Source organism: Notamacropus eugenii, chromosome 1, assembly GCF_028372415.1.
Source record: "Notamacropus eugenii isolate mMacEug1 chromosome 1, mMacEug1.pri_v2, whole genome shotgun sequence".
NCBI lineage: Eukaryota > Metazoa > Chordata > Mammalia > Diprotodontia > Macropodidae > Notamacropus > Notamacropus eugenii.
In genome coordinates, this window is record NC_092872.1 from 624,484,623 (window position 1) to 624,500,680 (window position 16,058).

The 16,058-nt window shown below is 36.0% G+C and overlaps 1 protein-coding gene across 3 annotated transcripts in view; it reads right to left on the reverse strand.

Annotated features, from left to right (window-relative positions):
• KCNU1 (potassium calcium-activated channel subfamily U member 1) overlaps positions 1-16,058 on the reverse strand; it is a 290,355-nt gene that overhangs the window by 39,872 nt on the left and 234,425 nt on the right. Inside the window, exon 23 of one of the 3 annotated variants that reach the window (XM_072635214.1) lies at positions 10,977-11,103. The exons of the other annotated variants lie outside the window; for them this stretch is intronic. Within the exon in view, the coding sequence (XP_072491315.1) occupies positions 11,081-11,103 (23 nt within the window). The 3' untranslated portion in view covers positions 10,977-11,080. Of the gene's footprint in view, positions 1-10,976; positions 11,104-16,058 lie in introns of those variants that run through there. 3 annotated transcript variants of the gene reach the window in all.

Sequence of the window (16,058 nt, forward strand, 5' to 3'; positions counted from 1 at the left end):
AAAAATTGGGAAGAAAAATAAGAGTGATGCAAGAAAATCATGAAAGATGAGTCAATAGCTTGTTAAAGGAAACTCTCCAAAAAATACTGAAAAAAATAACAACTTTAAAATTACACTAACCCAAATGGCAAAACAGGTCCAAAAAGCCAATGAAGAAAACAATTAATTAAAAATTAGAATGGAGCAAATGATAGTTAATGAAATTTTGAGAAATCAAGAAATTATAGCACAAAAACAAAGGAATGAAAAAAGAACACAATGTGAAGTATCTCATTGGAAAAAAAAAAACAATTGACTTGGAAAATGGAAACAGGAGAGAAAATTTAAAAATTATTGAACTATATAAAAGCCATAAAAAAAGTCTAGACATCATCTTTCAATAAATCATCAAGAAAAACTGCCTTGATATTCTAGAATCAGAGGGTAAAATAGAAATAGGAAGAATCCACAGATCACCTCCTGAAAGAAATCCCAAAAGGAAGATTCCTAAGAATATTGTAGCCAAATCCCAGAAATCCCAGGTCAAAGAGAAAATATTGCAAACAGCCAGAAAGAAACAATTCAAGTATGGTGGAAATGCAATCAGGATAATACAAGATTTTAAAAAATTCTACACTACGGGACTGAAGGATTTGGAATATGATTCCAAATGAGGTCAAATGAGGTAGGATTAAAACCAAGAATCACCTACCCAACAAAACTGAGTATAATACTTCAGGGGGGAAAATGGAATTTCAATGAAATACAGGACTTCCAAGAATTCTTATTGAAAAGACCAGAGATAATTAGAAAATTTGACTTTCAAATAAAAGAATCAAGAGAGGCATGAAAAGGTAAATAGGAAAGAAAAACAGTAAGGAATTTATTAAAATTGAACTGTTTACATTCCTACATGGAGAAATGATATTTGTAACTCATGAGATCTTTGTCAGTATTGGGAGAGTTGGAGGGAATATGTGTGTGTGTGTGTGTGTGTATTTACATATGTGTGAGTGTGTCTCTCTCTATATATACATATATACATACATATATGCACACGTAGAGAGACAGAGACAGACAGAATACAGGGTGAGCTGAATATGAAGGGATGATGTCTAAAAAATAAAATTAAATGTTGAGAGGAATGTACTGGGAGAAAGAAAGAGGGAGAGGTAGAATGTAGTAAAATCATCTCATATAAAAGACGCAAGAAAGAACTTTTACAATGGAGGGGAAGAGGGGAAAGGTGAAAGGGAATAAATGAGCTTTACTTTCATCAAATCTGGCTTCAGGAAAAAATACCATACACTCTCATTTGGTTATGAAAGTTCATCTTACCTTACAGGAAAGCAGGGTGGCAGAGACTAAGAGAGGAGGAATAATCAGAAGCAAACACTTTTGTAGAGGGAGAGGTCAAAGGAGAGAACAGAATAAATGGAGGGTGGGACAAGATAGAGAGAAATAGAGTTAGTCTTTCACAACATGATTGTTATGGAAGTGTTTTGAATAACTACACCTTTCCTCTCATCATACAAACGAAAGAACTGAAAATTTAGAGATCCTTAGAAGTATCACTGAAAACAACTGCACAAAACTCCTGAAGCTTGGGACAGTACACCCTCCATACTGGAAGGAGAGTTCTAACTTAAGCATTAAAAAGTAAAGTAATGGGCTGGGAAAATAAGCAAACAGTGAGGAAAAACTCAGACTATAGAATCTTACTTTGTTGACAAAAAAGACCAAAACATATACTCAGAAGAAGACAACAAAGTCAAAACTCCTACATCCAAAGTCTCCAAGAGAATATGAATTGGTTGGAGGCCATGGAAGAGCTCAAAAAGGATTTTGAAAATCAGATAAGAGAAGTAGAGGAAAAATTGGGAAGAGAAATGACAGTGATGCAAGAAAATCCTGAAAAATGACTCACCAGAGAAAAACATGAAGTTTACTCTCATCACATTCCACTAAATGAAGGAATAAAATGCACACTCATTTTGGTATGAAAACCTATCTTACAATACAGGAAAGTGGGGGACAAGGGGATAAGCAGGGTGGAGGGGATGATGGAAGGGAGAGCATGGGGAGGAGGGAGCAATTTGAAGTCAACACTCATGGGGAGGGACAGGATCAAAAGAGAGAACAGAAGTAATGGGGGACTGGATAGGATGGAGGGAAATATACTTCGTTCTTACACAACACTACTATTATGGAAGTCATTTGCAAAACTACACAGATTTGGCCTATATTGAATTGCTTGCCTTCCAAAGGGAAGGGGTGGGGAGGGAGGGAGGAAGAGAAGTTGGAACTCAAAATTTTAGGAACAACTGTTGAGTACTGTTCTTGCCACTAGGAAATAAGAAATACAGGTAAATGGGTATAGGATGGAGACAAGGGCAGAGCGGGATGATAGAAGAGAGGGCAGATTGGCAGACAGGGGCAATTAGAATGCTCGGTGTTTTGGGGGGGGAGGGGACAAAACGGGAGAAAATTTGGAACCCAAAATTTTGTGAAAATGAATGTTAAAAGTTAAATTAAAAAAAAAAAAGAAAATGACTCACCAGCTTGCTAAAGGAGGTCCCCCCAAATCCTGAAGAAAGAAACACCTAAAAAATAGACTAACCCAAATGGCAAAAGAGGTCTAAAAGGCCAATGAGGAGAAGAATACCTTAAAAAGTAGAATTGACCAAAATGGAAAAGGAGGTCCAAGAGCTCAATGAAGAAAATAATTCCTTCAAAATTAGAATCGAGCAAAGAGATGTTAATGACTCCATGAGACATCAAGAAATTAGCAAACAAAACTAAAAGAATGAAAAAAAGAAAATGTGAAATATTTTATTGGGAAAAAAAAAACCTGACCAGAGAAATAGATCCAGGAGAAATAAAATTTATTGAACTACCTGAAAGTCATGATCAAAAATGGAGACTAAACATCATTTTCAAGAAATTATCAAGGAACACTGTCCTGATATTCTAGAACCTGAGGGTAAAATAGAAATTGAAAGAATCTATTGATCAGAAAAAACTGTTAGGAATATTTTAGCCAAATTCCAAAGATCCCAGATCAAGGAGAAAATATTATAAGCAGTCAGAAAGAAACAATTCAAGTATTGTGGGAACACAATCAGGATAACACAATATTAAGCAGCTTCTGCATTAAGGGATTAGAGGACTTAGAATATGATATCCCAGAGGTCAAAGGAGCTAAGATTAAAACCAAGAATCACTGACCCAGCAAAACTGAGCATAACTCTTTGGAGTGGTGGTGGGGGAATGGACATTCAATAAAATAGAGGACTTTCAAGCATTCTTGATGAAAAGACTTTGATGAAAAGAACTGAATAGAAAATTTGACTTTCGAATACAAGACTCAAGAGAAGCATGAAAAGGTGAACAGGAAGGAGAAAGCATAAGGGACTTATTAAAGTTCAACTGTTTACATTTCTACATGGAAAGATGATATTTATAACTCATGACTCCTTTCTCAGTATTAGAGTAGTTGGAGGGAATACACACACATGCACACACAGAGGGCACAGGGTAAGTTGAATATGAAGGGATGATATATAAAAAGTAAAATTAATGGATGAGAGAATATCCTGGGAGAAGGAGAAGGAGAAGGAGAGGTAGAATGGGGTAAATTTTGTCAAATAAAAGAGGCAAGAAATAGCTTTTACAATAGAGGCAAAAGGGAGGAGGTAAGAGGGAAAGAGTGAACATTACTCTTATCAGATTTGGCTTAAGAAGGGAATAACATACCCACTCAATTGAATATGGGAATCTATGTTATCCAACAGGAAAGTAAGTCAGAAGAGGATAAGACATGGCAGATTGGGGGAAGGGGTTATCAGAAGCAAACAGTTTTGAGGAGGGACAGGGACAAAGAAAAGAATAGAATAAAGGGTGGGTAGGATAGGATGGAAGGTATTTTAGTTAGTCTTTCACAACATGGCTATTATGGAAATGTTTTGCATGACTACACATGTATAACCTATATTGAATTGCTTCCCTTTTCAGTGAGGGTGGGTCAGGAGAGAATTTGGAACTCAAAGTTTTAAAAATGAATATTGGAAATTGTTTTTACATGCAACTGGGATATAAGACATGCAGGCAATGGGATATAGAAATCTGTCCTGCCCTACAGGAAAATAAAAGGAAGGGGATAAGAGAAGGGGGGTAGTGATATAAGGCAGGGAAGACTGGGGGAAGAGGTAAGCAGAATGCAAGTTGTCTTTGGGTGGGGAGAAGGGAGAGATGAGGAGAAAACTTTAGAACTAAAAATCTTGTGGAAGTGAATGTTGAAAACTAAAAATAATTAAAAGATTACAACTTCCTAAAGAAAAATACAAAATAATAATAATAAAATCAACTGCTACTTTTTAAAAAATATATATCTTATTAGATTCAAGCCAGTGCCCCAGCCTGTCAAGATGTTTTCAGATCCTTATTATCATTCAGAATGCTAAGTATTTGTAACAGTAAGCACCCTGACATACACAGGGGGACCTCCTATCACAGCTTCTTAGATCTGCATTCATAAAAAGAAAGGCAACTTTTGAGAGGTTAGAAATCACTATAGTCAAGCACATGTATCAATTCTTTAACCAAGCACAAATATCACTCACCAGGGGAGTCAGCACCCTGAACTTCAAAGAAAATACAGAGAAATTAAAAGTCAACAGATGTGCTTTGAAAATGTCTGACCATTAACATACATACATCTTTTGGGTTTCTCAAAGCTGGGGCACTGCTTAGTGCGTTTTCAGAGTCCTCTTCTGGCCAAGCAAATGCTTCTAGTCAGTAAGCCCCAAAGTAAAACCTTGCCTTCAGAGTATTTATACACTTTTTGGAGCCAGAGGGCATTGCTCCCTGGAGAAGCAGTGCCTCATTAACAAAAGGCTTGGACCTTCTTACAAATCTTCCCATGACTGACAATGGATGGGAAAGATCCTCCTCAGTCACATTCAAATAGAGGCATTATACTTCCTGATTATACTAACACAAAAACAGCAAAAGATTCTATTTTACTTGCCATTACAGTAATTCTCTGTTTTGTGTCAAATTTGATGACCATACCTGTTGGGACTGGAAGCTCAATTCCGTGTGGACAGTCTCGGGCAGGTAAAAGTGGGACTTCTAAATCTTAGAGTCTTACGAGGCCCTCCATGAACAGCGGGGGTTCGAGAAGGTCAGACCGAGCTAGCTCGGCTAGCTCGGGTATTTCCGCCTCTCCCCCGGAGATACCTGATGGGTGGAGTCTCCCTGCCCTCGAGGTCGTCCCGGATTGGAGCACACCTAGTTACCTAACAGCATGGTATTGAGATGCAAACTGTGTGGCTGAAGATTAAGTAGGATTGAGGAAGCCTAAAAGCTCTTAGCACGTGTGGAGCCAAAGAGAAAAGTAGGGCTCCGCTTCTTTTCTTTCCTCTCTCCCCTCCCCCTCTCTCCCCGCTTGTACTTCTACTTCCATTCCCTTAAGCTTAGCCTTCTTAGGAAATCTCCCCCTCTTCGTCCTAAGAAAGAAGACCCCCTGCACTTGTAACCGAAACCCTGTAATAAAGCTCAACCCCTGTTTGACTCTGGAACGTCCTTTCTCTCATACGTGCATCCGGCGTGGCCAGCCGAAGACCTGGACAGGTAAGAAAGACTCGGGTAGCCCAATACAGGCCTCTAGGCTTGGCACATACCTACTATGCCTTTATCCAAGTCACTGATAAAAAAAAATGTCAAAAAGTACAACACCAAGCACAGATTCCTTGGCGTATTTTAATAGAGATCTCCTATCACTTAAACACTGAGCCACACATAATTACTCTAAGTAATCTAGCCATCTAATCAGTTCTGCATCTGTTTGATTATATCATCTTCTATCCATTGGTTCCAAAAGTGATGCGGAGGTATACTGGAACCATCCAGGGGGGTGGTAGCCTTGGGTACATTTGGGGGGCATTAAATAAAAAGAAGGGGCAGGGGAAGCATAAAGAAAGGAGAGGAGAAAACTTTGAAAAATTGTTCATACGTTTCATCTGTGGTATAACAATGTTTTAGTCATAGTGATTATGTTATTTTCCAAATAAACACACAAAATGTAAGTTATAACCATTCAGTGGCCAAGTCTGCTGACAGGTCTTAATAAGCAAGCACTGGCAGGAAGTCCAGAATGCATTGGCAGGAATATGTGTGTATGATGACTTTTTTACTATATGATTCCATACTATTACATGATACAATATTTCATCATCAAAATTTCAATGTAGGGGGGAAGCTCCCCCACAAATTTGCAATAAATGATTAAATACAAGTGCAATTGTTTTTTAAAAATAATTTATATATTTTTTTTAATGATACAAATTTTAAAAATGAAAGGTTATAAAGGGTTAAATAAAACAGATTTAGGGAGGGGGTAACTGAGTATTATTTTTTTGAAAAAGGGTCAGTAGGCTAAATAAGTTTGGGAACCTCTGTTCTAGTGCATATGTCACAATCTTTTCCAATCTCTAAAATACTTTATCAACATTTATGCTAAAAATAATAAGTAAATAACATCTACATTTCCATTTTCAACTAGTTTAAGTAATTCTGTCAAAAAAGAAAAAACATGTTTGATGTGAATTATAATTGCTGAAGCCATTCCAGCTCTTTATAATAATCATTTCCCTTCCTAAACTTACAGGAAATATTTCTTTAATGATCCTTTCTGTATTTTCCCAGTATTTAAAATCAAAGTCATTGGCCTAGGTTTGAAAGATTCTCTTCTCTTTTTTATACTTTGGGATGGCATTTGCCCTTCTCCTATCCTGGATTGCCTCTCTTGTTTCCCATGATCCTTCAGAGATCACTCTCAGTGGCTCAGCAATCACATATGCCAATTCTTTTAGCACACAAGGATATACCTCATCTGGGAAAAGTAACTTCATCAAGGGAAGTTGGGTGTCTTCTAACTATATTTTTACTTATGTTGGGTATCAGCTCCCTGTTGATTAGCTCTGTTGTGTTATTTCCAGTGTAAAGGTCTTTTGCCTTTGAGGAGAAGATAGAAATAAAAATCAAGCAGTTCTGTTTTCTTTCTCTGATCAATTATCATCTTGTCTACCCTTAGTAAAGTTCTTATCACTTCTTTTATCCTTCTTTTTCTCCTGCTATATATAGCTAAAAAAAATAACAAGATAGATGTTTCTTTAAGCACCTACTATGTGCCAGGTATTATGTTAAATGCTTTACAAATATTATCTCATTTGATCCTAACAACCCTGAGATACAGGTTATCTTTAGGTCCATTTTACAGATAATAATAGTAATAATAATACTATTATTAACATTCATATACCACTTACAATGTGCCAGGCACTATGATAAGCACTTTGAAATTATTATTATCTTATTTGATCCTCACAACAATAGTGCAAGGTAGATACTATTATTTTCCATTTTACAGATGAGGAAACTGAGGCAAACAGATATTAAATGACTTTCTTAGAGTTTCATAGCTAGTAAATGATGCCAAATATTTTTGCCAAAATTAAGTTTTTCTGACAGCCCCACAACCTTTTGTTATTTTTAGCTTTTACATTTAAATCCTTTACCCATTTTGAATTTATTTTGGCATATGGTATAAGATATAGGTCTATGCTTAGTTTTTTTGCCATACTATTTTCTAGTTTTCCCAGCAGTTTTTGTTAAACAGCACATTCTTATCCCAGAAGCTGAATCTTTGAGTTAATCAAACAGTAGATTACTGTAGTCATTAACTACTGTATCTTATGTACCTACCCTATTCCACTGATTGACTACTCTATTTCTTAGCCAGTACCAAGTTGTTTTGATGATTGCTGCTTAATAATACAATTTAAGATCCAGTACAGCTAGGCCACCTTCCCTTCATTAATTCCCTTAATATTCTGGACCTTTGTTCTTCCAAATGAGTTTTATTATTACTTTTTCTAGCTTTATAAAATAATTTGGGGTGGTTTGATTGGTATGACCCTGAATAAGTAAATTAACTTAGGTAGAATCATCATTTTTATTATATCAAATCGACATACCCATAAGCAACTGATGTCTTTCCAATTATTTAGATATGACTTTGTGTGAAAAGTGTTTTGTAATAGTGGTCATATAGTTCCTGGATTTGCTTTGGCAGGTAAACTCCCAAATATTTTATGTCTACAGTAACCTGAAATGGAATTTCTCTTTCTATCTCTTGTTTTTGGACTTTCTTAGTAATATATAGGAATGTAGAGGATTTATGTGGATTTATTTTATATCCTGCAACCTTACAAAAGTTATTTATTATTTTAAGTAGTTTTTTACTTGATTCTCTATGTATATCATCATATCATCTGCAAAGAGTGATAGCTTTATTTCTTCTTTACCTATTCTAATTTCTTCAATTTCTTTTCCCTCTCATAGCTAAAGCTAATGTTTCTAATGCCATGTTGAATAACAGGGGTGATAATTCACGTCCTTGTTTCACCCCTGATCTTATTGGAAATGCTTCTAGTTTATCCCCATTACATATGCTTGCTTATGATTTTAGGTAGTTGCTACTTCACATTTTAAAGAAGGCTCCACTTATTCCTATGCTCTGTAATGTTTTTAATAGGAATGGGTGCTATATTTTGTCACAAGATGTTTCTTCATCTTTTGAGATAATCATATGGTTTCTGCTAGTGTTGTTGTTGATATAATCAATTATGCTGATAGTTTTCCTAACATTGAACCAACCTGGCATTCCTGGAATAAATCCTACCTGGTCATAGTATATTATTCTTGTGATAAGTTGCTGTAATCTTTTTGCTAATATTTTATTTAATTTTCTTTTGCATCTATATACATTAGGCAAATTGTTCTATAATTTTCTCTCTGTTTTGCGTCTTCACATTTTAGGTTTCAGTACCATAATTTTATCATAAAAAGAATTTAGTAAGACTCCTTCTTTGCCTATTTTCCCAAATAGTCTATATAGTATTGAAATTAATTGTTCTTTAAATATTTGATAAAATTCATTTGTAAATCCATCTGACCCTGGAGATTGGCTTGGTCCAATTTCTTTGTCTGAGATGGAGTTATTTAAATATTTTACTTTCTCTTCTGTTAATCTGGGCAATTTATATTCTTTTGCAAATATTCATCCATTTCACTTATATTGTCAAGTTTATGGGCATATAGTTGGGCAAAAATAGTTCCTAATTATTGTTTTAATTTCCTTTTCATTAGTGGTGAATTTATCAATTTCATTTTTGATACTGGTAATTTATTTTTCTTCTTTCTTTTTTCCATCAAATTAACAAAATGTTTCTCTATTTTATTGTTTTTTTCCCCCATAAAACCAGCTCTTAGTTTCATTAGCTCAATAGTTTTCTTAATTTCAATATTATTCATCTCTCCTTTGGCTTTCACAATTTCTAATTTGGTATTTAATTGAGGATTTTTAATTTGTTCTTTTTCTAGCTTTTTTAGTTGTATGCCCAATTAATTGATCTCTTCATTTTATTCATGTAAGCATTTAGAGATATAAAACTTATCCTAACAACTGTTTTTGCTAAATCTCATAAGTTTTGGTATGCTGTCTCATTATTGTCATTCTCTTGGATTAAGTTATTGTTTTTACGATTTGTTGTTTGATGCACTCATTCTTTAGGATTAGATTATTTAGCTTCCAATTGATTTTTTGTCTTTCCATGGCTCTTTATTACATATAATTTTTATTGCATCATGATCTTAAAAGGATGTATTTAATATTTCTGCCTTTCTGCACTGGATTGTGAGGTCTTTTATGCCCTAGTACATGGTCAATTTTTGTGCAGGTGCCTTGTACCACGGGAAAAAAAAAAGTATATTCCTTTCTATTCCCATTTAGTTTTCTCCAGAGGTCTACTATATCTAACTTTTTCTAAAATTCCACTCAACTCTTTAACTTTTCTATTTTGAGATTAGATTTATCTATTTAGAAAGGAGGAGGTTGAGGTCACACACTAGTATAGTTTTGCTGTCAATTTCTTCCTTTTACTCCCTTAGCTTCTCCTCTAAGAATTTAGATGCTGTACTACTTGGTGCATATATGTATAGTAATGACATTGCTTCTGCAATGTGCCTTTTAGCAGGATATAGTTTGCCTTCCTTATATCTTTTAATTTGATCTATTTTTGCTATTGCTTTGTCTGAGATCAGAATTGCTACCCATGCTTTTTTTTTTTTTTTTTTTTTTTTTTTTTTTACTTTAGCTGAGGCATAATATATTCTATTCCAGGCTTTTACCTTTGCCTTGTGTGTATCCCTCTGTTTCAAATGTGTTTCTTGTAAACAACATATTGTAGGATTATCATTTCTAATGCATTCTGCTATCCACTTCTGTTTTATGGGAGAGTTCACCTCATTCACATTCACAGTTATGATTACTATTTGTGTCTTTCTCTCCTTCATATTCCCCTGCCCATTTAGGCTTTTCTTTCTCCTTTCTCTCTTTTCCCTCCTCACTAGAGTTTGCTTTTCACCACCTCCTCCCTCAATCTTCCCTCTCTTCTATCAGCCTCCCTCCCTTTACTTTCTCTTTTCCCTTACTACTTATTCACTCCTTCTATCCATCCCCTTCTTCCCTACCTTTCCCCTTCAACTTCCTATAGGGAAAAATACATTTTTTCTATACCTAACTAAATGTGTTATTCCCTCCTTGAGCCAAATCCAATGAGAGTATAGTTCAAACAATGCTTATCACCCTCCCTTTTTTTGCCTCTACTGTAATATGTCTTTGTGTCTCTTCATGTGTAATTTACCTTTTCCCGCTTCTTCTTTTTCTCTTTTCCCATCACAAAATTTTTTCAGTCCTTAATTAAATTTTTTATCATCACTTAAAAATCAACTTAACCCTCCCCTCATCTACATATTTCCCTCATACATGGGTGTAAAAAAGATGTAGTTCTCAAGATTTGTATCATCTTCCCATGTAGGATTGTAAATAGTTTGTCCTTATTGAATAACATGTTTTGTTTTGTTTGTTTTCCTTTCCTGCTTACCTTTTTATGCTTCTCTTGGGTCTTGTATTTGAAGATCAAATTTTCTATTTGGCTCTGGTCTTTTCATCAAGAAAGTCTAGAAGTCCTTGATCTCATGGAATGTCTATCTCATCCCCTGAAAGATTATACACAGTTTCACTAGGTAGTTGATTCTTAGTTGTAATCCAAACTCCTTTGCCTTATATAATATAATAATCCAAGCCCTCTGGTCTTTGAATGTAGAAGTTGCAAGGTTCTGTGTAATCCTGACTGTGGTCCCATGATATTTGAATTGTTTCTCTCTGGCTGCTTATAATATTTTCTCCTTGATCTAATAATTCTAAAATTTGGCCACAATATTCCTTGGCATTTTCAATTTGGTATTTCTTTCAGGAGGTGATTGGTGGATTCTTTCAATGACTATTTTACCTTCTGATTCTGTAATGACAATCTCAGCAGCACACCTGAGGACTGCTGCTGTGAATGACTTTAAGTGTCTAATTGCATACTAGAATGAACTCTCTATTCAGCAATAAACTACATGTTGTTCAATGAAGTAAGGCATAACATTCATAGCAAAATTCTTAATCAATACCAAGTATCCAAATAAAGTCCTCTTTCAAAGTACCACACCATCCACCCCTAGGTCACAGTAAGAACAATCTCAATCAATACCAAGTGTCCAAGTAAATTCCTCTTTCATCTTAACAAAAGATTGACTTCCAAGTCCTAAGGTTCTTCTTTCTCTGTGAGCTGACCACTCCTGACTCTTTCCTGGATTCACGTGTAGGCAGCTCTGCTCCTGCTCTATGTCTCAGCTCATGGGAAGTGCTCCATCCCACAGCTTCTGCCTCTGGGAAAACAAAGCTCAGCAGGGCAACAGTAACACTAGCATACACCATTAGCACCATCATCTCAATTCATCTCCAAAGTTCAGAGGCTCTGTGATAACAGCTCAGTTCACTTTAACTGCTCTCAAAAGGGACTTAGCCTCCTTCTCATGGACAGATATCTGCCCTACAGCTTTATTTGTTTTCAAAGTTCGGAGGCTCTTTCAACAAGTTTCTGCCTTCAGAGATCTCCTCTCTCAGCTCTCAGAGGTCTCCTCTCAGCTCTCCTCTTCTCAACACTGGCTCACCCTTTCAACATGGGCTCTCTTCAAGTCTGTTTTCTCAACACCATGTCTCTTTATATATAGTTCTACTTAGCATCTGATTGGCTAGAGCCCACATGCATATATCTGATTGGCTAAAACTCAGTCCAGAGAAACAGCAAAAGATCCTACTTTGCTTGCTGTTATTGATTCTAAGACCTTGGGACAGGTTTTCTTGATGATTTTTGAAAGATGCTGTCCAGGCTCTTTTTTTTTCCATCATGATTCTCAGGTATTAAATTATCTCTCCTGGATCTGTTTTCCAGGTCACTTGTTTTTATCCCATATGGCATTTCACATTTTCTTCTATATTTTCATTCTTTCCATTTTGTTTGACTAATAATTCTTGAAGTCTCATAGAGTGATAAGCTTCCACTTGCCTAATTCTAACTTTTAATGAATTGTTTTCTTCAGTTAATTTTTCTACCTCCTTTGCTATTTGACCATTTGTACTTTTTAAAAAGTTGTTTTCTTCAGTGTACTTCTTTTCCCCATTTTCTCAATTGTGTTTTTAAATTTTTCTTATACCTCTATGGTTTGATTTTTAAAATCCTTCTTGAGCTCTTTGAAGAAGGCTTTTGGGGCTTGAGACCAGTTCATATTCTCCTTTGAGATTTCAGATGTGACCATATTGACGATGTTATCCTCTCCTGAATTTGTGTTTTGATCTTCCCTGTCACCAACATATTTCTTAATGTTCATTGATTTTTAAAAAATTTTTCTTGCTCATGTTTTTTTACCTTTTTTCCCCAGATTTTAAATTTGATTTCTACTGGGGTCCAGGGAGCACCATCTCAGACTTCTTGATCTGGGGTCTAGGGAGCTGGTTACTGGTTTTCTGTGTTGGGGCCACAGGTACTTACAGTTGGATATTGTAGTGGTCTGGTAGTGTATCTAGTGCCTCTTGTCCTGTACTTGTCCCTTTCAGCCACAGCAAGAGGGACCTTTCCCATTAATCTCTCTAGCCTCACAAGCTTAAAGATTGCCGTGCCCTGTCTTTTTGCTGGTTCCATTATTCCAGGATTTTTCCTGGAGCATATTCTCTGGGTTTTTCAAGGTCAACAGGGGAGGGTGAGAGAAACTTACTGCTTATTCCAACATCTTGACTCCCAGAAATTTAAATAGATGACTTTCAAACATTGAGTCTGTGGGCTGATAGGTCCAGGAGTAGCTGTTATGATTGCCTCAGACCCTGCACAGGACTGCATTTCTCTCTTAACCAGTTCTGATATACCCCCTTCCTTCACTGAGAGGTCTGGGAATTGCCCCTGCTGTCAGTGATTCACTTTGCTGGGGTCTGCGCCAGCTCTGCTATGGTCAACTCTCATGCCTCTTGCAATAGACTTTTCCTGTCAACCCTCCAGGTTGTCTTGGACTGAAAATCTTCCACACTCTCTTTGCGGATTATGCCACTTTAGAATTTATTCAAATTCACTCTTTAGAGGTATATGAAGGAGTTTGTGGGAGAGCTCAGTTGAGTCCCTGTTTTCACTCTACCATCTTGGCTCTGGCTTACATTTCTTTTTATTTTTTTAATCTAAATTTCTTGGTGAACTCTAGGTTCATCTACTTTACTCTATAGAGAAATATTATTATTTTTTTCTCTTTGTTGAGACTGTTACCCTTTGTTTCTTAGGAATTTAATTCATGAGCATCTCCTGTCCCTCTCTATCTTTCCTCTGAAGCCCTTGACACCTACTTTCCCAAAATGGAGACAGCATATCGAACAATGTCCAGATTTCTCCTCCTTCAGTATGATAAATTCTATAAAGCAGTTGTCTCTTCCTTCACCCACAAATCCTATCATTTCTACTCTAGCAACTCATTCTTCCTTATTTGTGACAATCATATCTGGAATCTAATTGGTCCTTGTTAGTCCCTTCATGTTCTGAAGGATGAAATTATCACTAAGGAAAGTGAAGAAATTTTTAGCTGTTCTATTTTTGGCAGAGAGATAGCATTTACTGGATATCTACATGGATAATTGAAGTCCCACATCACTATTCCATCATGCCTGTGATCTAAGTTCATGATAATGTTCATGATGTGTGAAGTTCATGATGTGCTTCTCACACTCCTTATCCCTCTTTCTCTCTGGGTCATCAGCAACTCCAGTAACAAAATTACTTCTGTTTCTCCTGTCTTTGATCTTCATTCAATACTCATCATGCTCCTGCCTTCTGTTTCTTGAATTCCTCATATGCATATACTTACTTTGTATGCAATATTACTCCTGTTGACTTTTACTTACCCTGTTTCTTTTGAATAGTGTATAATAATACACTATTGCTTGCATGCCATTGACTCCCAATAGTTAAGTTTTCTGTCTTATTATGACTGTTAGTTTCTCGTATTTGTCATTCAACTTTGAGCATTTGTGAAAAGACTTTTGTGATAACTTTGCTTACAGGGTAGTCCCAACTCATTTTCTGGTGTGTATATGTGTATGAATCTATTCAATTAGAACCCATTGGTGAAATCATGATTTCTTTATTGGCCTTGTGTATTTTATTGACTGCCTTGGTATAATGACATTGACTCTTTAGAAATAATCATACTTATTTGGATAAAATATGCAGAACTTACTCAGCCTAAAAGAAATAAGTAAATAAAAGGCACACAAAAATTAGTATGGCTGTTGATCAGCTCCACATCTGTTACTGTCCAAAATCCTAAAAGTTCCCTCAGGCATATTTCTTGGGATCTAGTTATTCAAAGAGTTTGAAATTTTAGTTTGTCTAGTTTCCAACAATTTGTACATCAATAAGGAAAGAGACATCCCTTTCCTTAAAACTCAGTTTCCACAGGATGTTAAATTCATATTTCCAAAAGGACTGGTTATTAGTTAGGAGAATAGGGGAAATTTCTGAAGGAACTATAATCCTGAGACTCAAGGCATAGAAGTTGTATTGCTAGAATCTGGTGTGACCTGAAACTCATACACTCTGGACTGTGACTGTTCATTGGTTGGGATCAGCTTATTGTGGAACAAGTTAAATGGAATTACCAATCAGTCCTAGCAAGGACAGCAAAAAGGAATGCCGTCACTGTCCTCAGCATCCTCTTCTTTGACTTAGGGCAAAGCTTCTCTTTAATCACTTCCTCTTTCAATTAATCAAAAGGATTTATTAAATACTCTGTACCAAATAAGGGAGAGGTGGAACTTCTGGGAATGTGGTGCAAGAGAGGTCAGTCCTAAAGTATGGTTCAGAAACAAAGCAATCCTCATCAGCATAATCATCACAATGTATTTGTTAAGCACTTCGCGTGTACCAAGCATTGTGCTAAGTGCTAAACTGTGAGATACAAAGAAAGGGAAAATAAAATTCTTGCCCTCAAGGAGCTCACTTTCTAGGGGAGAAAACAACAAGCAAACAACTATATGTATATATACACACACACAAAATTATCTATCTATCTATCTTTCTTTCTTTCATTCATTCTTTCTATCCATCCATCCATCCATCCATCCATCCATCCATCCATCCATCCATCCACCTGCCTGCTTGCCTGTCTGTTTGTCTGTCTATTATCTAGTTGTCATTCCATCTAGGTATCTATCTAGCTGTCTCAAATAAGATGTAAGTCCAGAGGGAAGGTATTAACTGAGGCAGGGGTGGTATGAGTAGAGGGAGGCTCTTGCAAAAATTTGAATTTGAGCTGAGTTTTGGAGGAAAGTAGGGAAGTCAAAAGTAAAGATAAATTAACAAATCATCTTCATTGTACTAAAAATCACTCCAAACATTTACAAATAATTCACACTAAATAAAAGGAGACGTCCTCTATTGTTGATGTTGTTGTCAATGAGGTTGTCCATGCTTTGTACTGAGAGATTTTTTTGAAGGTCAAAATAAAGGTCTCATATTTCTCCTCGTTAGGTTGAGCAGGACATTCCTGATAGTAATCATTATACCACACATTATTTATTAGCTCCAATA